Genomic DNA, 26325 nt, shown 5'->3' with positions numbered 1-26325 from the left:
AGATTGATTTTCACGTGGTAGGTAAAATTTTCAGTTTAAAATTGTCAATTTAAGGGAATATAATCAAAGCCAATCACTTTTCAGAGTAGTCGGTATAATTCTAAATACATTTCTCAAATATTGATACCTGTGCTAATGTTGCTAGAGGATCTGATGTCCTGAGGAATTTGACATGCCAGAGAAACATATTCCTTTTTGAACTGGATTTCTTGCTCCTTTCTCCTTTCCCACTTTATCTGGTAGTGGGATCAGAAATCTCCAAGTGCCTCAATCTGAACTTTCTATTTAAAAGTTGGATAATATTTAAAAGAAGTTTGAGAAGTATTTAAGAGAGATGAGCGTATTAGGAAGGGAATGTTTATGGCATGTGGAGCTGAGTGTCCTTCTAGCATATCTGGTAATGTTTTCGATTATGAGTCATTGACTGTTGTGGCTGGAAGAGTCCTTAAATGTAGTTTCTTCTAATTTCCTCAGTGTTAGAGGGAGAAAATGAAGGTCTGTTTTATGAGAGGGCTATGCTATAGATCAGGGGTCCCCAGTCTCTGGGCTGCAGACCAGTCTCTGGGCTGTCAGATCAGCAGTATTAGATTAGAAATAAAATGCACAGTAATGCAATGCCCATGAATCATCCTGAAACCATCCCCTCCACCTCCACCCGTGGAAAAACTGTCTTCTATGAAATCAGTTCCTGGTGCCGAGAAGGTTGGGGACCACTGCTGTAGATCATCTGAGATCCGGGGTCAAGAATAATTCCATGTGTGCTGACAGCTCCCCTTTTCACATTAAAGCTTTCCCTTTCTCCAGAGGCATGGTAAGGGTGAGTGGGTGAGGAAAGCCGCAAGATAAATATGGCCCATTTCCCTGAGTTCTGTTTTGAATTTAAAACACGGGGACAGTATTTTAGAGTTTTATGTTCTTTAAAATATGTATGTGAGCAAATTATGTTCTTTGAAATCTGTATACCAGCAAAATAAATAAGTTTCCATTTTTCCAGATTGCATAATGCTGTGTTTGTTAGTAAATGTACAGAGTGCTGGAAATTTTTATGGTCAGAAACTATTTAGAAATTTTGGTGATTTTTGTATTGTCTTAAAACAGGGTATTGTTAGCCTTGCGACTACAAAATACAGTATTGTTTCCAGAATGTCTGGTTCCTCAGTACATTTTTGCGGCCCACAAAAGAACTGAAATAGAAAAATAAAGCTTACATATCTGAGCTAATATGGGTTTCAGAATTTTTAATAATGTACAGATTAAAAATTATAACTCATAGTTGCATTTCATTAAATATTTTGATTGAAGCACATATACATGGCCATTTAATTCTGTTGCCTATAAGAGTGAATTTCCCATAAGATTAAAATTAATAATTTAAATATAACTTTAAAACATTTTATATTATGTCCTGGTTATTGTTGTAAATAAGAAGTTTAAAATATCTAGTGAAAATGCAAAAGAGAATGAAAATTAATAATAATCTGAAATTAAGGTTATGACCAAAAATATAAATAACACTCCCAGAGCTCAGTGTAAATCTGACAGCACGGATGATGATAAGGGCTCACAGTTAATAATATAATAATAGTTAAAGTGCACCAGGTACTAATCTCAGCGGAAGCATAAGGAAGGTATTTTCATTATCCAATTTACAAATAGCAGTTTTGTCATCCCAAATAGTGAATGGTAGTTATTTAACACTGTGCTTAGTCGCTCAGCCATGTCCAACTCTTTGTGACCCCTTGGACTGTAGCCCGTCAGGCTCATCTGTCCATAGAGATTCTCGAGGGAAGAATACTGGAGTGGGTTGCCATATCCGCCTCCAGGGAATCTTCCCAACCCAGGGATCGAACCCAGGACTCCTGCCTTGCAGGTGAATTCTTTACTGTCTGAGTCACCAGGAAAGCCCAAGAATACTGGAGTAGGTGACCTGTCCCTTCTCCAGGGTTCTTCCCAACCCAGGAATTGAACTGGGGTCTCCCACATTGCAGACAGATTCTTTACCAGTTGAGCTACCAGGGAACCTCCTTAATTAGCACTGCTGCTAAGTCGCTTCAGTCATGTCCAACTCTGTGTGACCCCATAGAAGGCAGCCCACCAGGCTCCCCTCTCCAGGCAAGAACACTAATTAGCACTAGCCAATCTAAAAATCAATATATAGTTGAAAAGGAGCTCATTAATTTGAAGATGCCACATCATATGTGTGAAGGAGCTGCATGAACAATACTGCATGAAATGATTGTTTCTTACCACTATACATCTGTGTCTATCTACCTATCTATCTGTCTGTATAGTCTCTTTCTGGAAAAAAAAAATTAATGCAACGTATTCAGTATGTAAAACCTACCTTCACTGAAGCTGATAAAGTACTTAAGATGACTTTTCAAAGAAAGAAAAAATTATAGAGAATAAATGAGCTTGACTTTAAGTTCAAGGACTGGGGAAAGAATAAGTAACTTCAACCACACACAAGTTAGAAAGTGTCATCAAGGAATGGAGAGTACCAAGAATCATTTCACTGTTATTTTTCACCCTCTCCAAAGTGAATTGAGTGAGTCTGTACTGGCGTGGGTGGAGCATCATCCGACAGGCAGGGAAGAGCAAGAGTGTCTGTAGAAAAGCGGACAAGAGTCTTATCCTGCCTCTCTAGAGAAATAAACCTTTCATTATGAATAGCGATGACTCGACATAGAGCTGAACTGCATGGGCTTTCTATTCTGTCATCCTCTGGACAAGGAAGAAGGCTGAAAAGGACCCTTATTGAACAGAACATTATGTGTCTAAGTGTAATTGGATGCTTAACAGAATGGAGAGAAAATTGAAAGAATGGGAGCACAAAGAAAGTTGGGAACCACTGAGGTACTGTTGGCTCCGGGGAAGCACATCTAGAAAGCAACCCAAGATACCAATTTCTCTCTTCCACATCCCATTATAGCTGGTACAAAGGAGGTTGGTGTCTAAGTAGAGGGCATAAAGCTCTGAAAAGCATAGCAGGTGCTCAAAATTGTTCTTTCAAACTCAAGAGGATGCCCAGCAATATCACAGTGGAGTCTTCCCAAGTTGAAGTAATGATCTAAAACCCAAGAGCAGCCCCCATGAGAAGTCATTGAAATTGAACCCTTGTTTCCTCCTGCAGCTCTCTCGCCCTGTCTCACTCCATAGCACTTGGATGGACAAACCATAACCCTAGGTAACTTGAACTCTTCCCCTGAAAAATATCTCACTGGTCTAGCGAGATAGTCATGCCCATTTCTCTTTATCTGTTCACTTTTACTGTCTTCTGAATGACTTTTCAACACCCCAGCATGTGTGTGCTAAGTCTCTTCAGTCATGTCCAACTCTTTGCGACACTATGGACTGTAGCCTTCCAGGCTCCTCTGACCATGGGATTCTCCAACTAGAACACTGGAGTGGGTTGCCATGCCCTCCTCCAGGGGATCTTTACACCCAAGGATCAAACCCACATCTCTTACGTCTCCGGCATTGGTAGATGGGTTCTTTACCACTAGTGCCACCTGGGAAGCCCTCAAAACCCCAGACCTTTCTTCAAATCTCCCATCAATTCCTCTGTTCTCTTTTCTCAGCTGATGCCCTTTCTTTCTTCTTTATTGAGTAAAGTACAGTAAGTCATTTACATACAAACAAGTTCCATCCCAAGAGCTCATTTGTAAATCCAGTTTTTTCATAAGTCCAACAAAGTTCATGGGATTCTCAGGGCAAGAATGCTGAAGTGGTTTGCCATTCCCTTCTCCAGTGGACCACGTTTTGACAGACTTATTGGAAAAGACCCTGATGCTCTGAAAGATTGAAGGCAGGAGGAGAAGGGGCAACCGAGGATAAGATGGGTGGTTGGCATCAATGACTCATTGGACATGAATTTGAGCAAACCCCAAGGAGATAGTGAAGGACAGGGAAGCCTGGTTGCTGCAGTCCATGGAGTCACAAAGAGTTGGTCATGATTGAGCAAATGAACATCAACCAACAGAGTTAGCCTAGGTACCTAACTAACACAATTGGCTATATAGTACTGTACTGTAATAGGTTTATAATACCTTTCACACAAATGATATATAAAACACCAAAGAAAATATTTTTAATTTCACAGTTCAGTGGCTTGTACTGTACAGTGGTACAGTACAACAACTGGCATACAGGGGCACATTCACATTTTTGAAAGTTCACAAACTTGAAGGTTTGTATGTAGAGGACTTACTCTAATCGGAAGAGAGCTTTACATATACCCGCTGGACACCTATTTCCCCCAGCACGTGAACTCATATATTCTCCCATCTCCCTTAGGTAAACTGTCCAAACCCCTACCATAACCCAGGCCTTCTGACTTCCTGCTGTGAATGAGATTGAATCATTTCTTTTCCACTGTTTTAGTGATTTTTCTCTTTTTTTTTCCTCTTCATTTTCAACGATTCCCCAGCTACTGGATCTTATCTTTTAGCATGATGTTTTCTTTTTTCTCCTCTTAAAAAATCATCTTGAGTCCACTTCCTTCAGTCTAGCTCCTGCCCAAATTCTTTGCTTCCAGTTGGAGCAAACTTTTTTTTTTTAGTTTTTATTGGAGGCTAATTATTTTACAATATTATATTGGTTGGTTTTATTGACATGAATCTGCCCCGGGTGTACATGAGTTCCCCCTCCCGAACCTGCCTCCCACCTTCCTCCTCCCCTTATCCTCCCTCTGGGTCATCCCCACACAGCAGCCCCGAGCATCCTGTAATATGCATCGACCCTGAACTGGCGATTCGTTTCACATATGGTAATATACATGTTTCAATGCTATTCTCCCAAACCATCCCACCCTCACCCTCTCCCACAGAGAAACTTTTTGATGAGTTGCCTCTGTTTGCTGCACCCTTCCTCATCTTGCTTTCTCTTAATTCACTCTGATTGGGCTTTTTTCTCCACCTCTAAACTGAAACTGTTATTGACAAAACATGAACGACGTTCTTCTTGCTAAATCCAGTCTGCTCTTCATCTTACTTTACATTATGTAACACTTTGCTTCTCCTGGTGTTCTTGTTATTTCATTCAGTTCAGTTCAGTTCAGTTCAGTCCCTCAGTCGTGTCTGACTCTTTGCGACCCCATGAACCGCAGCACGCCAGGCTTCCCTGTCCATTACCAACTCCCGGAGCTTGCTCAAACTCAGAATCAGTGATGCCATCCAACCATCTCATCCTCTGCTGTCCCCTTCTCCTCCTGCCCTCAAACTTTCCCAGCATCAGGGTCTTTTCAAATAAGTCAGCTCTTTGCATCAGGTGGCCAAAGTATTGGAGTTTCAGCTTCAACATCAGTCCTTCCAAAGAATATTTAGGGCTGATTTCCTTTAGGATGGGCTGGCTGGATCTCCCTGCTGTCCAAGGGACTCTCAAGAGTCTTCTCCAACACCACAGTTCAAAAGCATCAATTCTTCAGTGCTCAGCTTTCTTTATAGTCCAACTCTCACATCCATACATGACTACTGGAAAAACCATTGCCTTGACTAGATGGATCTTTGTTGGCAAAGACACATCTCTGCTTTTCAATATGCTGTCTAGGTTGGTCAGAGCTTTTCTTCAAAGGAGCAAGCGTCTTTTAATTTCATGGCTGCAGTCACCATCTTCAGTGATTTTGGGGCCCCCCAAAATAAAGTCTGTCACTGTTTCCACTCTTTCTCCATCGATTTGCAATGAAGAGAGGGAACTGGATGCCATGATCTTAGTTTTTTGAATGCTGAGTTTAAGCAGCTTTTTCACTCTCCTCTTTCACTTTCATCAAGAGGCTCTTCAGTTCCTTCTCACTTTCTGTCATAAGGGTGGTGTCATCTGCGTATCTGAGGTATTTCACTCAGTACACTTTCTTAATCTCCTTGCATCTTCCCCCATTTTCCTGACATATGAACCTTGAACTGTTTCTGGTCTCAGTCCTTGGTATCTTTTCTTCATTCACTCTGCACGTGGCATCATCCAGGTCTGCATTCAAATATCATTTATACAAATCACACTCAAAGTTAGTTCTTCAGCTCAGACCTTCTGCTGAAGTCCACACTTCGCAGTGGTTGCTTCCATGATGGCTTCATTTGGTGTCTAGCAGATTGCTCAAATATGAACTGCCTTAAACTAAAGCTGAGGACTCTCCATGTCAACTGTGGTGTTCCCCATTCCCCTTTATGGCAACATCATCCTTCTAGTTCTTCAAACATATCAGCAAAATTTGGGAGTCCTTGTTGACTCTTCACTTTCACAGCCCCCATCAGAAAATCCTTTTGACTCTGCTTTCAAAATAACTACTCCAACACTAATACTTTCATGCTGTCATCATATCTCTTGACTGAATTGATACAATACTTCCATAATCATTTCCCTGCTTTTATCTTTCTTTTCTACAGTCTGTTTTTAATACAATATAGTGCTCTTTAAAAAATAGTTTGAAATAGTGATAGAGTCACAGAAACTTACCAAAATATATGTACAGGAGGCTCCATGTACCAGTTGCAGATGGTTACCTCTTATGTAACTACAGTTTATAAAATTCTCTCAAAACCAGAAAATAAATGTTGGTATTATCCACAAAACTTATTCATCAGTTTTACATGAACAGAGTGATTCTTTTAAAATATAAATTAGACAAGGTTTTGCCCAGATCTTGCTTTTTCACAATGGTCTGCTCTAATCTTGTTATTTTAAACCATAAATTTTCTGCAAGCTGATAATCCTTCTTACCTTATAATATTTCTCCATAGTAGTTGAAATCTTTTAACATACTGTTTGTGTATTATGTTTATCTTCTATCTGTTTGTACTGGACTGTAAACCCAATGATCTGGAATATTTTTGGTTTTGTGCAATGATATATTCCAGGGACTTAGAATAATACTTGTTCTAGACAAAAATATTTGGAGGAATAATTGCACACTTAAAACGTGGGCTTTTGTTTTTGTCTTTATCTCTGTTTGTTATGAAAGACTTGTTCTTTCTCCCTGAAGTATATTTTATATAAATATTTTGTGTTTATTAGTTCATTAAATACTGCTCACATGAGTCCAGTGTTATCATTTCTTCCCAACTCCACATTCATGATGTCTTGTCGAAGGGTTGAAGCGGCCATGATGGGAATATTTATAAGAGCTAAATCAGCAAACACATCGAGTCAGCACTCTGTATCCTCAGTAACTGTTAAACATTTGCAAGCACAACACTGAATCTGACCAGTCAATTCAGCCACCAATTAAAATTCTTAATTTAAATTATTTTCCTTATCAATTTTGTGATATTGTATAGATGAGTGGCTCAAATAAAAGTATATATTTTCCTAACGAATTTCCTATTCAATACAGTGTGTATACAATATACATTATTTCACAGGCTTTTAGGACAGTATCTAGATGCCTTCAGTTTGTCAACAATATTCTCAGATATTTTATTTATCCAAGATTCTCTCCTACGAATATCCTGTCCAAGACATTGCAGCAGAGGCACACAGCAAGAAGTTGAGTATACGTAGATGAAGAAGGGAAGAAATAAGAGCAAATGCATAAAAGTGTTTTCAGGATTAGTTGTTTAAGAGCATTATCAGCAAATAATGAATATTAAAAGGAGAAAGGAAATTTTCTTCATAGTCTCAAATAAACAGTTATTCTGGAATGAAATATTCGTCTTTCTGGGAAAATGGACATAGCTATTGCAGTGCCCATAGCCCTTTTCTCTATGATATTATGGCCATCACCTTATAAATTAATAGTAATCCCGAGAAATTTGCAAGAATATTTGGAGAGGAAACATACAGTGAGAACAGCTCAGGAGTTTCTTTTGTATCTCTTCTCTATGTAGTTGCATCATTAGAATATTCTTCTCAGGATGTTCTTTTCAAATACAAGTGTATAGGTTTCCGCTAGCGCTACACTGTGACTCTTTCCTTTTAACAAGTTACACTTTTTTTTTCAGTCTCTTGGTACTTTTACTGTAATTTTCATTCAAGGAGATGTGAACTTCTGTCTCCTGATGACTAGTTCTCCAAATATCTTATTTTATATTGCCGTAGGTGTTTCTTTTCTGCTACTGAATAGAGTGTAAGTAGAGCATCTTCTATATCACCTGAGGAATTGCTTTAAGAGCAGTATCAATTTCTGGATTTTCAAAATTCCATTTTTTGGCCATTGTAACTGGAGTGAGAGTTCATAAATTTTTAAATAAAATGTTCTAGCAGGGACTAGTTGCTGATTAACTCTCAATTTCTTTGTATATCTTTTAGAGAATCAGATCTATGGTTAATTCAACCTTACTTGAATATGAGAATCATGTGAGACTCTTTTTTAAAAATCCTGGTCTTTGAGATCCATCTCAGACCAACTGTTTGTACTATTTATCACAATGTTTTGGGCCCAGATATCAGTATATTTTAAAAGTTACACAGGTGATTATAAGATGGATCTGGGTTTGAGTACCACGGGTTTAGACACAATACTGTTTGGGTTGGACAAAGATAAAGCTTTTTGTTGGTGTTCAGTCGCTAAGTTGTGTCCTACTCTTTGAGACCCCATGGACTGCAGCACACCAGACTTCCTTGTCTTTCCCTGTCTCCTGAAGTTGGCTCAAACTCATATCCATTGAGTTGGTGGTGCCATCCAACCATCTCATCCTCTGTTGCCTCCTTTTCCTCCTGTCTTCAATCTTTCCCAGCATCAGAGTCTTTTCCAGTGATCTGGCTCTTTATATCGGGTGGCCAAAGGATTGGAGCTTCAACATCAGTCCTTTCAATGAATATTCAGGGTTGATTTCCTTCAGGATTGACTGGTTTCATCTTGCTTTTCCAGTACCACAGCTCAAGAGCATCAATTCTTCCTCACTGAACCTTCTTTATGGTCCAACTCTCAAATCTGTACATGAATACTGGAAAAACCATCGCTTTGACTATATGGACCTTTGTCAGCAAAGTGATGTCTCTGCTTTTTAATGATCTATCTAGGTTTGTCATAACTTTTCTTTCAAGGAGAAAGTGTCTTTTAATTTCATGGCTGTAGTCACTGTCTGCAGTGATTTCAGAGACCCCAAAAATAAAATCTGCCACTCTTCCCAATTTTTTCTCCATCTATTTGGCATGAAGTGATGGGACTGAATGCCATGATCTTAGTTTTTTGAATGTTGAATTTTAAGCCAGCTTTTTCACTCTCCTTTTTCACCTTCAACAAGAGGCTTTTTAGTTCCACTTCACTTTCTGCCATAAGAGTTGTATCATCTACATATCTGAGGTTATTGATATTTCTCCCGGCAATCTTGATTCCAGCTTGGGCTTCATCCAGCCTGGCATTTTGCATGATGTACTCTGCATATTAGTTAAATAAGCAGAGGGACAATATACAGCCTTGATGTACTCCTTTCCCAGTTTTGATCCAGCCTGTTGTTCTATGTTGGGTTGTAACTTTTACTTCTTGACCTGCATATATTTTTCTTAGGAGGCGGGTAAAGTAGTATGGTATTCTCATCTCTTTAAGAATTTTTCAGTTTGTTGTGATCCACACAATCAAAGCCTTAGCGTGGTTAATGAAGTTGAAGTAGATGTTTCTGAAATTTTTCTGCTTTTACTCTGATCCAACAGATATTGGCAATTTGATTTCTGGTTCCTCTGCCTTTTTTAAATCCAGCTTGTATATCTGGAAATTCTTGGTTCATGTACTGCTGAAGGCTAGTTTGAAGAATTTTGAGCATTACTTTGCTAGCATGTGAAAAGGGCACAATTGTATGGTAGTTTGAGCTTTCTTTGATATTGCATTTCTTTGTGGGTGGAATGAAAACTGACCTTTTCCAGTCCTGTGGCCATGGCTGAATTTTCTAAATTTGTTGGCATATTGAATGCAGCACTTTAGCAGCATCATCTTTGACAATTTGAAGTAGTTCAGCTGGAATTCCATCACCTCCACTAGGTTTGTTCGTAGTAATGCTTCATAAGGCCACTTGACTTCACACTCCAGGATGTCTGACTTTTTTGCTAACTTTAAATACCATATGTTGCTAAGGGAAATGTTAATTATCACATATAATTTTGTACCATTTACAGATAGTCCTCAATTTATGGTGGATTAACTTATTGCTTTTTTGATTTTTTGGTGGTTCAAAAGAAATATCTATTCAATAGAAATTCTACTTTGAATTTTGGATTATGATTTTTTCTCAGGCTGCTGCTGCTGCTAAGTCACTTCAGTCATGTCCAACTCTGTGCGACCCCATAGACGGCAGCCCACGACGCTCTGCTGTCCCTGGGATTCTCCAGGCAAGAACACTGGAGTGGGTTCCCAGGCTAGTCACATGCAATACATTACTCACTCATGATGCTGGGCAGTAATACTGAATTGCAACTCCCAGTCAATCGCAGGATTGCAAGGGTTAACAAACCACACACTTACCACTATTGTCAACCCATACAATTATTCGGTTTTTCACTTTCAGTACAGTATTCATTGGAAGGACTGATTTTGAAGGTAAAACTCCAATGCTTTGGCCACTTGATGTGAAGAGCCGATTCGTTGGAAAAGACCCTGTTATTGGGAAAGATGGAGGGCAGGAGGAGAAGGGGGCAACAGAGGATGAGATGGTTGGATGGCATCATTGACTCAATGTTTATGAGTTTGAGCAAACTCTGGGAGACAGTGAAGGACAGGGAAGCCTGGTGTGCTGTAGTCCATGGGGTTGCAGAGCCAGACACGACTGAGCAATTGAACCACAACAAAAGTATTCAAGAAATTGCTTAAGATATTCCACATGAGATCCACCTAGCTTCCCAGGTGGCACTCTTGGTATTGGTAAGGAATCCGCCTGCCAATGCAGGAGACACATGAGACGTGGGTTTCATCCTTGGGTCATGAAGATTCCCTGGAGAAGGAAATGGCAACCCACTCTAGTATTCTTGTCTGGGAAATCCTATGGACAGGAGCCTGGCGGGCTGCAGTTCTTGGGGCCTCAAAGAGTCAGACATGACTAGCATCTGAATGCACATTCCACACTTTATTGTAAAATTGGCTTTGTGTTGGATGATGTTGCTGAATCATAAAAACATTAATGTACATGTTCTGAGCACATTTCCACTAGGCTAGGCTATGCTGTGGTGTTTGCTGAGATATTCAGTTCAGTTCAGTTCAGTTCAGTCGCTCAGTCGTGTCCGACTCTCCGCGACCCCATGAATCACAGCACGCCAGGCCTCCCTGTCCAACACCAACCCCCGGAGTTCACTCAAACTCATGTCCACAGAGTCGGTGATGCCATCCAGCCATCTCATTCTCCGTCGTCCCCTTCTCCTCCCGCCCCCAACCTTTCCTAGCATCAGAGTCTTTTCCAGTGAGTCAACTCGTCGCATGAGGTGGCCAAAGTATTGCAGTTTCAGCTTTAGCATTAGTCCCTCCAATGAACATCCAGGATTGATCTCCTTTAGAATGGACTGGTTGGATCTCCTTGCAGTATAAGGGACTCTCAAGAGTCTTCTCCAACACCACAGTTCAAAAGCATCGATTCTTCGGCGATCAGCTTTCTTCACAGTCCAACTCTCACATCCATACATGACCACGGGAAAAACCATTGCCTTGACTAGACGGACCTTGGTTGGCAAAGTAATGTCTCTGCTTTTTAATATACTATCTAGGTTGGTCATAACTTTCCTTCCAAGGAGCAAGCGTCTTCTAATTTCCTGGCTGCAATCAGCATCGCAGTGATTTTGGAGCCCCCCAAAATAAAGTCTGACACTGTTTCCACTGTTTTTCCATCTATTTCCCATGAAGTGATGGGACCAGATGCCATGATCTTTGTTTTCTGAATGTTGAGCTTCAAACCAACCTTTTCACTCTCCTCTTTCACTTTCATCAAGAGGCTTTTGAGTTCCTCTTCACTTTCTGCCATAAGGGTAGTGTCATTTGCATATCTGAGATTATTGATATTTCTCCCAGCAATCTTGATTCCAGCTTGTGCTTCTTCCAGCCCAGCGTTCCTCATGATGTACTCTGCATATAAGTTAAATAAGCAAGGTGACAATATACAACCTTGACGTACACCTTTTCCTATTTGGAACCAGTCTGTTGTTCCATGTCCAGTTCTAACTGTTGCTTCCTGACCTGCATACAGGTTTCTCAAGAGGCAGGTCAGGTGGTCTGGGATTCCTATCTCTTTCAGAATGTTCCACAGTTTATTGTGATCGACACAGTCAAAAGCTTTGGCATAGTCAATGAAGCAGAAATAGATGTTTTTCTGAAACTCTCTTGCTTTCTCCATGATCCAGCGGATGTTGGCAATTTGATCTCTGGTGCCTCTGCCTTTTCTAAAACCTGCTCGAACATCTGGGAGTTCATGGTTTACATATTGCTGAAGCCTGGCTTGGAGAATTTTGAGCATGACTTTACTAGCGTGTGAGATGAGTGCAATTGTGCGGTAGTTTGAGCATTCTTTGGCATTGCCTTTCTTTGGGATTGGAATGAAGACTGACCTCTTCCAGTCCTGTGGCCACTGCTGAGTTTTCCAAATCTGCTGGCATATTGAGTGCAGCACTTTCACAGCATCATCTTTCAAGACTTGAAATAGCTCAACTGGAATTCCATCACCTCCAGTAGCTTTGTTCGTAGTGATGCTTTCTAAGGCCCACTTGACTTCATATTCCAAGATGTCTGGCTCTAGGTCAGTGATCACGTTATCGTGACTATCTTGGTCGTGAAGATCTTTTTTGTACAGTTCTTCTGTGTATTCCTGCCACCTCTTCTTAATATCTTCTGCTTCTGTTAGGTCCATACCATTTCTGTCCTTTATCGAGCCTATCTTTGCATGAAATGTTCCCTTGGAATCTCTAATTTTCTTGAAGAGGTCTCTTGTTTTTCCTATTCTGTTGTTTTCCTCTATTTCTTTGCATTGATCACTGAGGAAGTCTTTCTTATCTCTCCTTGCTATTCTTTGGAACTCTGCATTCAGATGCTTATATCTTGCCTTTTCTCCTTTGCTTTTCGCCTCTCTTCTTTTCACAGCTATTTGTAAGGCCTCCTCAGACAGCCATTTCGCTCTTTTGCATTTCTTTTCCATGGGGATGGTCTTGGTCCCTGTCTCCTGTACAATGTCATGAACCTCCGTCCAGAGTTCATCAGGCACTCTATCAATCAGATCTAGTCCCTTAAATCTATTTCTCACTTCCACTGTATAATCATAAGGGATTTGATTGAGGTCATATCTGAATGGTCTAGTGGTTTTCCCTACTTTCTTCAATTTAAGTCTGAATTTGGCAATAAGGAGTTCATGATCTGAGCCACAGTCAGGTGTTTTAAATGTGTTTTCAAGTTATGGTATTTGTAGCTTATGTTGGATTTATTAGAACATTACCCCATCAAAATTACGAATATCTGTGCTAGTATGTTATACACATGAAAGCTAACTCAGTGCCTATATTAGAAAAGTATGTCTAAAGTGTGTCTCTCTTTACACAGTTGCAGCTTTGCAAACCTATTACAGGTTAAAACAGCCATTGCAAAGATGCTTCTGACTGGGCACAGGGCAGATTTCTAAGCCACAAATCTTCTTTGTGATAAGGGGAAAAACCTCTGCTGATAAGTCTAGATTTTGAAGGAAACTTTTGAAAACACTGAATTGAGAGAACTAAAAGACGGTTTTTCTCTAGTCCCATGTAACGTGAAGATTAAAGGCATTGTAGCCTCTTTCAGGTTATCAAAGCTTTTATTTTTCCCTGAAGACCCCATGTCCTCACTGAAGTAGGGACCCACAACACTGTCTAGTTTGGCAAATAAAGGGCAAGATTATTAATTTATTATGAGTTTTTTAAAGCTTGTTATTTTTAAAAAATGGCAAATGAATTTGACAAGTTGAATAGTCACATTGTTAACACGTGGAATATGATTATCTTCTCTTATTATCTATGACTGTTATTTGGATGGTAAAACTATTGGCTGTCCTGTGTCCCCAGGTGAGACACTGGCGATTTGCCTTTCCAAAAGGCAAGTAGAGGTTGCCTTTGGGTCATAGATCCAAGATCTGTAGATGGGTCCAACCCAGGTTTCTTTCAAATTACTCCTTTGCTCTGGATCTCAGATCATGTGAAGACTGCATATACCCTTTAACGGGAGAGTTTCTGTTTTCCACTGTGCTTCCATTCTCTTGAATACCAGTCCCACTCTTCTTCAACACCAGATGTTCTGGGGACTTGTCTTTCTAGTGCAAGGCTTCCAGGTTGTGCCTTCCAGTTTGTGGGTCTTGACCATACCACATTTGCATTCCTTCTATAGTTTTGTGGCTTCTTTGTATCTATGGTTTTATAAGATCTTTTCTGCTAGTCTTTAGATTGTTCTCATTTCTATTTGCTCTATAAAGAGTTGTAATTTTGGAGTGCCATGGGAGGAGATAAACTGAAAATGTTTCTACTCCACTATCTTGGCCTCTCCTGTTATATTTGTTGTATACATAGATGATATATTCTTCATCTGTTAATTTAAGTCAGTAAAAAAGAAAATAGACTATATTCTTGTACTAGAAAGATAAGTAATATAATTTTCTGAACTAACAAAAGTCATGGACTCCAAAGGAGAAGATCTGGCTGTAATGGAAAATTCTATTACTTCTTTTTCTATCATAAAGAGACCAGATTTATGTTATATAAAAGAGTTTGTATCACTATGTTACTCTCTTTTATCTGTGAGACTTTGAATAATAATGGCTTCTTTAACCTTGATTTTGTATGTGTTAAGTGGGGAGAAAGTTTGATTAAGTAATAAGGTAATTTTTAGCTTTAAATAATTTAAGATAAAGCACTTTGCAATCTCCAAAACACTCTACACATATAAACTTTAATTCATAGTGTTCATAGTATTCAGAGCATAAAGCAGGTATAGATTTTAAGAGAGTTATGATGAGGAGCTCCACACAGGGCAAATTGTTGTCTGCTCTAGTTCAAGGTGACCCTGACAGTTCTGCAGACAAGGTGTCAGATAAATATGGGATGTACTATCCTTGAACTTCTTCTGATATTGAAGGGGATGCTGGGTAAAAAGAACATCATGAAGAAAGGATTGGCTCTGAAATCATGAGTTGCCTTGGTAATTAGGTGTCTGTATGTTGTTGACAGGGAAGGCACAGAAAATAATTATTTGTAGGCAGCTGTAGATCATCTTTTGACACATCTGTGATGCCAATAGGAGGAGTTTGTACTTCAGTTCAAAGGCAAAAGGAAGCATTGAAATATGGTGATATATTTGAAGCCTGTTTAGGATGGAACACGAAAGGAAGAAGAATTTATTGGATACTTGACACTTTGCTATACACAGCGTTTCCAGGTCTGTGTCATTATTACAATTTTAAGTATTAGAAAACTGAGCCACAGAGAGGTTAAATATATACCCAGGGACATTCAGACAAGAGTTCTGGAGCCAAGACTCAAATCCAAATTTATCTGCCTTTAAATCTTTCCAAGACTCCATGGGACCCTTGCAATTAATCTGACAAATGCACGTTGAGTTTTTTTGGAATAATAAAGCAAAGAGGCAGTGAAATCACAAAGGAAGCTCATTTGAGATGCAACAGACACCTAATGAGATATGAAATGTTCTGTTTTTCAGCTGTGTTTTATAGGACCTTTTAGTTTGATTCTTTTATTAACATTGCCAAATACACTGATCACTTTATTTTTATGTCAGAATTATGTAAAAGGATTTAAATTTTCCTTGAAAATCATGTACACATTCAGAATGTTATAAGCTGTACATTTTTAAAATGTAACTAGTTTAGCTCTCATAGCATTAGATATTCTGTGACTCAGCCAAACTTGAGAGGATTCAGAGACTGAGCCCTTTAAAAGGCTTCTGGAACAACTCATGCAGTAGAGCAGGTGCTAGAAAGACAAGCCAAAATCTCCTCTATCAATTCCCAGGTTGATTTCCTCCATTCAAGCATACATCAAAGGTATTTGCTGAACAAAATTACCCCTGCTTTTAGATTCGGTACCACCTTGCTTTTTAGATCATGAAAGTTATGACCAACCTAGATAGCATATTAAAAAGCAGAGACATTACTTTGCCAACAAAGGTGTGTCTAGTCAAGGCTATGTTTTATCCCGTGGTCGTGTATGGATGTGAGAGTTGGATTGTGAAGAAAGCTGATCGTTGAAGAATTGATGCTTTTGAACTGTGGTGCTGAAGAAGACTCCTGAGAGTCCCTTGGACTGCAAGGAGATCCAACCAGTCCATTCTAAAGGAGATCGATCCTGGGTGTTCATTGGAAGGATTGATGCTAAAGCTGAAACTGCAATACTTTGGCCACCTCCTGCGAAGTGTTGACTCACTGGAAAAGACTCTGATGCTGGGAAGGGTTGGGGGCGGGAGGAGAAGGGGATGACAGAGAATGAGATGGCTGGATGGCATCACCAGCTCGATGGACATGAGTTTGAGTGAACTCCGGGAGTTGGTGATGGACAGGGAGGCCTGGCGATGGGGTTGCAGAGAGTCGGACACGACTGAGCGACTGAACTGAACTGGAGAGTCATGGAAAAGACCACCTAAAATGAACCCATTCTCTTTGTTGTGGTTATTAACATTAAACTACTTCCTCGTAGGATGGATATGCTAGTCAAAAGGCAGCAATTGGTATCCAGGGTTCTTCTCCAAGTTTCCTTTCCTAGTAACCAGGGCAAGCTTTGATGACTCTGGAATTAGCCCTGTATTTCAGAATTGCCTCAAGTCATGATCCTCCTTGGCTTTGTGGGAGACTCAGTATTTTGTGCTGAGCATCTATGCTGATTCCTTATTCCAAGGGTTAAACCAGTTGTTTGAATCTGGCTGCCCAGTATTTCCGTTGTCAATCTTTTTGGAAGCTGGACCTTTGTCCTGTTACAAATACGTATTAACTGTGAATTGATCTCCCAGTTCACAGCTGCCTGCCTGTTTGGCTTCCTGCCTGGATTTCTCAGCCCAGAATCTGTCACTGTGCTCTCATACTTGAAGCTCTAATATTAGCTGAACTATGACTGAAATTATGTGTTTCACTCAGCCACTCTCTGTTCATCTAGGCGTCACTTCCTTGGTATGTCCTCTGCTAGAGGATAGGATGAATATGGTTATGCATCCTTTCTTCTCTTTGCTGCTCCATTCTTTTGTTTGTTTGTTTTCTGGAGGTGTCATGTGGTTTATGGGATCTTAGTTCCCTGGCCAGGTATGGAACTCATGCTTCCTGCAGTTTAAGCTAGTGTTCAAACCACTGGACCACCAGGGAATTCCTGCCCAGTATTGTTTTAGACAGACATGATGCAGAGTTGATATAAGCAAAAAGTTAGTAATGCTTATGATTATATGTAATAGGGTGAAATCTAGAAAAGCAACTGATATACAAAATAAGTTAGTATGTAATTCTTCTATAAAGGCACATAGCACACAGCAGTAGGTATTTCACAGTCTAGCACAATTTGGGAATCCAAGCAGATGTGTAGACAATTTGCATAAGGGGATTCTGTTTAAAAAACATGAGGCTAAGGTAAGACATCTGGAATGGTTTGATGTTCCATACCAAAATCTCCATCTATAGAAGTTTGGCTAGAAAAGTCAAGACCTCAGTCTTTGAAAGATTGGACCCAAGAGGAGTTCCTGGGACATAAATTGAAGAGTAAGTTAAGGCTTCCGTTATAAACTAGATTATGGAGTGGGTACTGGATTGTGGGTTAACTTCAGATGTCAAGACGTTAAAAATGGAACTTGAGAATTGGAAGAGGAGTACAAGTTGAGTTGATGGTGATTCATCTGAATATGAATCAGAGCTTCTTAAATTGTTTCAGACCCTGATCATCACTGAACCTCAGATCATGGAAAATGCAGTCATGGACATAGAGATTTTGGCTTTTAATTCATTAGTTTATTCTTAGTGGTCTCCCTCTAAAACTATTCCAAAGTGAACTATGACCAGAAAACTGTTAAAAAGTGACAGGAATAAATGTGAAGGCTGCTGTCTTCTTTTGGGGCATTTAAAAATGATTATTGAATGTGTTCCCATGCATGCTTAAAATGAAAAGCCCATCTTCACATGGTATCTCTAAACTTTTCTGTAAGGCCTGTGTATCAGAAACCAACTTTTTCTTTTTTCCCTTCAGTTTTATTATGGAGGCAAGCTGTGGTTAAAATAGTCCACTGGGATATACTCTATCAGGATTATTCTAGTTTTTACACATATGGATATGTGTATGTCTATATATGTGTGTCTCTGTAGGTACGTACAGAAGGTTATACACCTAAATCTACAAACAAGAGGAAGTAAAAGGTTTTGTCCTAACTTAGACTAGTGCCTGATTATCTACAGAGAAGGATTTGAGAATAAAGAATCAGTTTTTTATTCTCTTTAATATAGCACCTGGTCTTTGAAATAGTAGAAATTTCTGCCAAGGTGCATGTCAAAGCAATTACTGTAATTTGTTGTATTTTAGGAATAGCTCTGATCATTTCAATCCAAATATTTATTGCAATACTATTGTTCCAGCTTTGTAATAAATTGAATGTTGTGCAAAAATAAAAATGTTCATTTTCTTCTTTAGGGTCACCTACAATCTAGCAAGGGACACAATAAAGCAATTTAACCTGGAGCACAGTATGGAAATTGCTAGCAAAATATATAATGAAAAAATTATTTATAGAAACCTGTACAGGCTTTAAGCATATTATAGTGCACGCACACACAAACACTGAGACCAGAGAATCTCATCCAAAAGACAGAACAGTCGACTTAAAAATGGTCAAAAGTCTTGAAGAGACATTTAAGATGATATTCGGATGGCCAATAAGCACATGAAAAGATGTTGAAGATCATTAGTCTTTCAGTTCAGTTCAGTTCAGTTCAGTCGCTCAGTCGTGTCCAACTCTTTGAGACCCCATGAATCGCAGCACGCCAGGCCTCCCTGTCCATCACCAACTCCCGGAGTTAACTCAGACTCATGTCCATCGAGCTGGTGATGCCATCCAGCCATCTCATTCTCTGTCGTCCCCGTCTCCTCCCGCCCCCAATCCCTCTCAGCATCTGAGTCTTTTCCAGTGAGTCAACTCGTTGCATGAGGTGGCCAAAGTATTGCAGTTTCAGTTTTAGCATCAGTCCTTCAATGAACACCTAGGATTGATCTCCTCTAGAATGGACTGGTTGGATCTCCTTGCAGTCCATGGGACTCTCAAGAGTCTTCTCCAGCACCACAGTTCAAAAGCATCAATTCTTCGGCGATCAGCTTTCTTCACAGTCCAACTCTCACTTTAGTAGATGACTACTCCAGTAGAAATCGTAATCATTTTACCCATAGGATGACTATAATCAAAAAACTAAAAAATAACAAGTATTGACAAAGATACAGGAAAATTGGAACCCTCATACGTTGCTGGTAGGTGTGCAAAATAGTACAGCCCTGTGAAAATCTGTTTGGCAATTCCTCAACACGTTAAACATAGGATTACCATATGACCCAGCAATTCTTCTCTTAGGCATATACTGAAAGAACATAAGCATATATTTGAATAAAAACAGATATACGTGAATGTTTATAGCATTTTTATTCATGGAAAAAACTCAAACGTGTATGAGCTGATGAATAAAAAATAAAATGTGGTATTTTTATAAAATGTAATATTTTTAGCTGTAACGAGGAATGAAGTACTCTTGTGCTACAACATGCAATAACCTTGAAGACTTTATGCTAAATGGAAGAAGTCAAACACAAAGACAATGCCTTATATGATTGCTTTTGTATGAAATGTCTAGAATATGGGTTTCTTTATTGGGGTGAAGAAAATATTCTGGAAATAGTGGTGATGGCAGCACAATGTTGTGAATATACTAATAAACCAGTGACTTGTATACTTTAAAATGGTTAAAGTGGTAAGTTTATGTTCTGTGAATTTTATCACAGTAAAAAAGTGCCGTCACATACACTTAAAACTAAACACAATTTTCAATATAAAGAAAATTATAAGTTCCAAATAAAAGTATAATTTGTAAAATATAGGCATGATGCACGTCAGTTCAGTTCAGTTCAGTCTCTCAGTCGTGTCCGACTCTCCGCGACCCCATGAATCACAGCACGCCAGGCCTCCCTGTCCATCACCAACTCCCGGAGTTCACTCAAACTCATGTCCACAGAGTCGGTGATGCCATCCAACCATCTCATTCTCGGTCGTCCCCTTCTCCTCCCGCCCCCAACCTTTCCCAGCATCAGAGTCTTTTCCAGTGAGTCAACTCGTCGCATGAAGTGGCCAAAGTATTGCAGTTCCAGCTTTAGCATCAGTCCTTCCAGTGAACACCCAGGATCGATCTCACTTAGAATGGACTGGTTGGATCTCCTTGCGGTACAAGGGACTCTCAAGAGTCTTCTCCAACACCACAGTTCAAAAGCATCAATTCTTCGGCGATCAGCTTTCTTCACAGTCCAACTCTCACATCCATACATGACCATGGGAAAAACCATAGCCTTGACTAGATGGACCTTTGTTGGCACTTAATGGGCATCAAAGAATGAATTTTCTAAGAGTTTTTCAAAAGCTCATTTGTAAATTAGTTGTTTTGGGAACTGGACAATGTTTTATGGTGATTCAGATATAACTGAGTTTTGAGGGTAGGTAGGAAAGATTATATTTAAGTGCTGGGAAATGGTATCCACTCCCTATCCCCTAATAGGAAACTAAAAATCTGCTCATTTCCCACATTTTAGTTTCAAGCTCATTTTATCATTGTTATTTAAACTTGATTGAATATTTAAAAGACAATGATATTTGTTGTGTAAGTTTCTTCTTTAAATATATTGTAATTCTGAGATTTCTTGGACAAAATTGTATTTTGATATGATAACATTATGTTAGCAAATTGACGACATACATTTTTATTATATTTATATATAATTTTTAAGCTCATAATTGTGATCTTTCATGACATGATTTCCTGTGTTCTTTGTTTACCATCTTAATATGATGAAACTCCTGAAAAGTATAAAAAATTTGGAAAATCATAATTTAAAATAATTTTGGTAACATATCTAAACTTTTTTCTTAATTGACATAAAATAAATTGAGCCTTATGGATATTTAGAAAATTCTCTCCTGCAAAATACTAAGATGTATAGTTTGCCTCTGAATGGATCCTATTTTTCTTATTTATCCAGCAGGGCTATTTTTAGTTAATGGAGTGATATATGGAAAATGCACTGTGTATGCTAAAGTTCAACAAAGAATAGCTAGGTTTTCTCTTTTTTTAAAGCTAAGTTATTCACTTAAATGTTATAAATAAAAGAAAGGGGGGAAAACATGCTATTGATTCATTATTTGCATTCTAATTCATATAGTAACAGAGAGCCATGAAATTAAAAGAGGCTTACTCCTTGGAAGGAAAGTTATGACCAACCTTGATAGTATATTAAAAAGCAGAGACATTGCTTTGCCAACAAAGGTCCGTCTAGTCAGGGCTATGGTTTTTCCCGTGGTCATGTATGGATGTGAGAGTTGAACTGTGAAGAAAGCAGATGGCCGAAGAATTGATGCTTTTGAACTGTGGTGTTGGAGAAGACTCTTGAGAGTCCCTTGTACTGCAAGGAGATCCAACCAGTCCATTCTAAAGGAGATCAATCCTGGGTGTTCATTGGAAGGACTGATGCTAAAGCTGAAACTGCAATACTTTGGCCACCTCATGCGACGAGTTGACTCACTGGAAAAGACTCTGATGCTGGGAAAGGTTGGGGGCGGGAGGAGAAGGGGACGACCGAGAATGAGATGGCTGGATGGCATCACCGACTCTGTGGACATGAGTTTGAGTGAACTCCGGGAGTTGGTGATGGACAGGGAGGCCTGGCGTGCTGTGATTCATGGGGTCGTGGAGAGTCGGACACGACTGAGCAACTGAACTGAACTGAACTGAACAGACAGTGGCCCCATTCTTGGACAGAGCATGTTTTCTTCTGTTTCTTTTCTTTTTTCTTTCTTTCTTTTTTCTTTTTTTTGCCACACACACACAACTTACTGGATCTTAATTCCCTGACCGGGGATTGAACCTGGGTCCAACAGTGAAAGCACTGAGCCCAAACCCCTGGACCACCAGAAAATTTCCATTTCTTTCTTTTTGTTTGTGTGTGTGATTGTCTTTTCCAATTATATATCCCTTCAGAAATGATAAAGAATGTTTTGCATATTTATCTTAAAATTTAGTATCTGGTGCTATTTATTTATATTTTAAGAAGTCTTTGTTTCTGAACTGGGTCATGCAAGCGTACCAGCAGATATAAATAATGTGTTTTCTATTTCTTGTAGATTCTACGAAGAAATTAAAAGATGTTCTGGAAGAATTCCATGGTAATGGTGTGCTTGCAAAGTATAATCCTGAAGGGGTAAAGCCTTTTTTTTCTTTATTTAAGTTTCATATAGATGTTTGGAGGAGGGATTTCTTAATGAAGAATTCTTGGAAATATATATTCATATCCAAAATGAAATTCATAATGAGATGCTATTCTGGAAGATACATTAAATGGTATACTGCTTATTTTCATCCAAAAAAGTTTTGGTAAGGAAAATAACATTTCTGTATTGTATGCTTGGAAGTATATAGATTATCTATAATATAAGCTAGGTTCTTTTCCTAAAAGTCAGGAAACACTTTTAGATAGAAAAAGAGAGAAAGTGTGTCTGACTCTCTCTGCTGCTGCTGCTGCTGCTGCTAAATCGCTTCAGGCGTGTCCGACTCTGTGCGACCCCATAGATGGCAGCCCACCAGGCTCCCCCGTCCTTGGGATTCTCCAGGCAAGAACACTGGAGTGGGTTGCCATTTCCTTCTCCACTGACTCTTTCTAAGAACCACTTAATGTTAACTCAGCATTGGGGCAGAAAGTGGTACCTTGCCTGAAGAAAAATTCTGTGATGGATATAAGTGATCTATTACTTTAAAGAGCAAGCTTTGATACAAAGAGAGGAATTTATTCTTCTTATCTTGTTTTTGTCTGGTACCAGTAAGCTTTTGAGTCCCTGAAATTCTTTCCCTATAAAAACTTGATGTACTGTCCAATTGCTTTGAAACACCTTTCTTGAATGAATGCCTTTCCATTCCTAATTATTTGTTAATAACCTTGTCTTTTGTGTTAGCTGAGAAATGCTACATATTAAATGTTTGATCATCATTGCTGTAAGTGCTTTGGCAACTTTACCAAGTGATAGTTGGGTTTTATGGAATTTAAAAACTGCCCAGATAGTTGGGTTGTATGGGAGTTAAAACAAACTGGCCAGAACTCTATTTAGACAGATTTGTTTGCTGATTAAGATGTGATTTGGTTTTTGTTATCATTGTTATTGTGGTTTTGAATATTTATAAAATGACAGTTCTTGGCTATGCTTAATATTTTACTTCTCTGGGATTTATAGAACTAATGGTTTAGTCAAAACCCAGTCTTTAAATTCTGACCTCCTTTTACTATTTTCAATACTTACTATTTTTATTACAATAATTACTCTTTTTCTTTTTATACTTCTATTCTGTCTGCATTCCAATACATAACTATACCTTTTAAAACTTTTTAACCTGAGATTCATTAAAGTTAATGCTTAGTGCCTACAAATGATGCAGAAAATAGACAACTTAAAGCCACTTCCATTTGCCTATATCATGGGGGAAAAATCACATATTTGCCCTCATTCTGCTCAGATTTTATTTTCCTAGATTCTTTAGAGAGAGAAAATAAATGTTGGCAGATAAATTTGTGAACTGAAAATCTCACAGACCGAGAAAGTAGGGTTGAAAAGGTAAAAATTACAGCTGTACTGAATTGTTATAAGACCTTCAAAATTCAGTAATTATTTACATTCTCAAACATAGTTGAAAACCTGCATATACCTATTTATGTACAGAGATAAAAACCATTTTTTTCTCCCTAAAGATAGTTGTCATCTATAAATTCATTTGGAACGTGGTCTTTTTTGCAAATGGACTTTTTGCTTCAATTATTTCTTATTTAAGGGACTCTCAGGACTTAATCTGACTGATAACTGGATTTATTGAGGTAATTACTAGATTCGTTATTAGACGCATATGATGTCAGCCTTCTCAATAATGTAATACCTCTCCATAAAAGAACAGATTTGCTCTTGAAATGCATTATTAAAATAATGAACAATTGAATAACAAAAAGTTAGATTTTTTAAGACTCAAAATTATCTCTAATTTGAGTAAAATCTCTCTCAAATTTTAAAGTTGATGGGTATTTTCCCTTCAGGAGAAAACTTTAAAGTTTTTTTGAGTCTTTTAAACACTAGTACATATTTTATAAAAATCAATAGGTAATATCTAGAAATATTCAATGTTTAGAATTAAAACTTCAAGGTCTAAAGATTCTGTTTGGTGCATACCTTCATCAAATTTATAAAAGTTTACTCTAATAGTAGGAAATAATTCATACTGTCAACTCACATGTGTGAAAATATCACTCTCTATTGACTGGTCAAGTTGAGCTCAGAGTAGGCACAGTTGAGTACCTAATTAATGTTCTGCTATACAGGAAAAACTAGGAAAGTGATTAATCTAGTCATGCTTTATACAGTAAATGACTAATACTTTGTTTTCTAAAATAGACATAGTCTGTATCATCCATGGAAAATGTTTTTTCAAAGAGACTACAACCTACATATCTCTCAAATCATTTTCCCCTTTACATAGTAAAGCTCCTTAATGGGTAGATGCATTATTTTTGTTATCACTTACTTGGACTACTGAATTATGAAAGCTGTGTATACAAAATTAATCCAATGAAAATGTGACCTGTTTTAGTCTATGTGAATAGAGAATATTAAGTGTAATATATGGATGAATCATTTATTTTTAATTCCTGTGAGGAAATGACAGAATCATAAAATAAACATTTAAACAATGGCTTTCAAGATGTTTTAAGCATAAAAGCTTGAGGAAGATCTTGACATAACCAAATATGATTGTAAATAAAGAAACTCATTTTAAGAAAAGTAAAATGCCTTTCCCAAGATGTCCCATCTAGGTTTGAGACAATAACTATAATTAAAATCTAGATGTGTGTAATCCCAGTTTAAGATATTTCCTGTTTACTTAATTGATGAGGCCATTAGAATGAGAGGGAAACCAGACGATATGAGAAGGATGAGGGGAAGGAAAACGTATTTCATATGCATTGAACGGCATTATTTATGTATGAGCATGGCATGTCCATTGCACCCAATTATTACTGACTCATACCCAGCAAAGTAAGAGATGCCTATTAGTTTCACCTAATCTTATGTGAGCAATGTAAACCCTATCATTATAGGTAGATTGTAATGGCCATCCATTCTTAGTAAGAAGGTTCATAGTAAACCAGTCAGAACATCGCAGATATAATAGATTCATGAGAGTAGTAGAATTTGGTAATGTGAGCATCAGTTTGTCATTGAAAATATAAATATTTTCCCCTGGATTTCAAATTCCATATCAAACTGTTTTGTTGGCATCTAAAACAATGGGAAAAAATTAAGTAGTGGCATATATAGAGAGAAATCAAATATTTACCTTTAAAGAGATGGAGAGAAGCTAGGCATGTTATTCTAACAGGAGGAATCATTAGAAGTGGGGAATAAGAATAATCAAATATATCTTTATATATTCTATTATATTTTCATATTCTTTTCTGGAAGGTTTCCATTATACTGTATGTGTTATTCATTATATTTACCTATGTCAATTAGAACTGTTTGCTTATTACATTCTAAGATTGACCTATTCAATGAGTCTCAAGTTTTAGCTGGCATCAGAATCACCTGGGGTCTTAAAATAGTTTGCTGCCTCCCCACTTTAGTTTCTGGAATGGAGTTCAAAAATTTCTCTTTATCAGTTTCCCAGTTGATGCTGAAGCTATTTTGGAACCACATTTTGAGACCCATGCATCTAAAGTGTGTTTTCAAATCAATCTGTAAACTTGACTTTGTAGTTACATTATCAGCAATATGAGATGATGAGTATAAATTATCTTACATTAACACATGTATTCTTTCTTTCCTTTCATGCACAGAAACAAGACATTCTTAATCAAGTAAGACATTTTCTTTTCTATTAAAATCTGTTTTTTCTTTCTTTATTCTGATGTGAGCTATGAATTTCTCATCCATATCACTGAGCTATACTTCAGTACTAGTGAGATTCATATATAAGATTAACTGTAATACTTATAGATATAAAAGTGACTGATATTTGTTCAAGTTTCTCAGAGAAACTATACTTCAATAGAATCAAAAAGGGTCCAGAGTACAGGCTTCAGTTTTGTAGACTCTTGAGCTTAATTTTTCTGATTTCACCAGAATATCATCAGGCTTTGGTAAAAAGATTTATT

At 38.2% G+C, this 26325-nt stretch overlaps 1 protein-coding gene across 1 annotated transcript in view; it reads left to right on the top strand.

Annotated features, from left to right (window-relative positions):
- DGKB (diacylglycerol kinase beta) overlaps window positions 1–26325 on the top strand; it is an 898781-nt gene that overhangs the window by 166896 nt on the left and 705560 nt on the right. The window contains exons 3-4 of the mRNA XM_088833532.1: window positions 22262–22338; window positions 26008–26028. Of these exons, the coding sequence (XP_088689658.1) occupies window positions 22262–22338; window positions 26008–26028 (98 nt within the window). The remainder of the gene's footprint in view (window positions 1–22261; window positions 22339–26007; window positions 26029–26325) is intronic.

This window comes from Moschus berezovskii, chromosome 3, assembly GCF_049115385.1.
Source record: "Moschus berezovskii isolate FMDL1 chromosome 3, NW_MosBer_1.0, whole genome shotgun sequence".
Classification (NCBI taxonomy): Eukaryota; Metazoa; Chordata; class Mammalia; order Artiodactyla; family Moschidae; genus Moschus; species Moschus berezovskii.
Note: the sequence above shows the minus strand (reverse complement) of the source record. Positions and strands in the feature narration are given on the sequence as shown.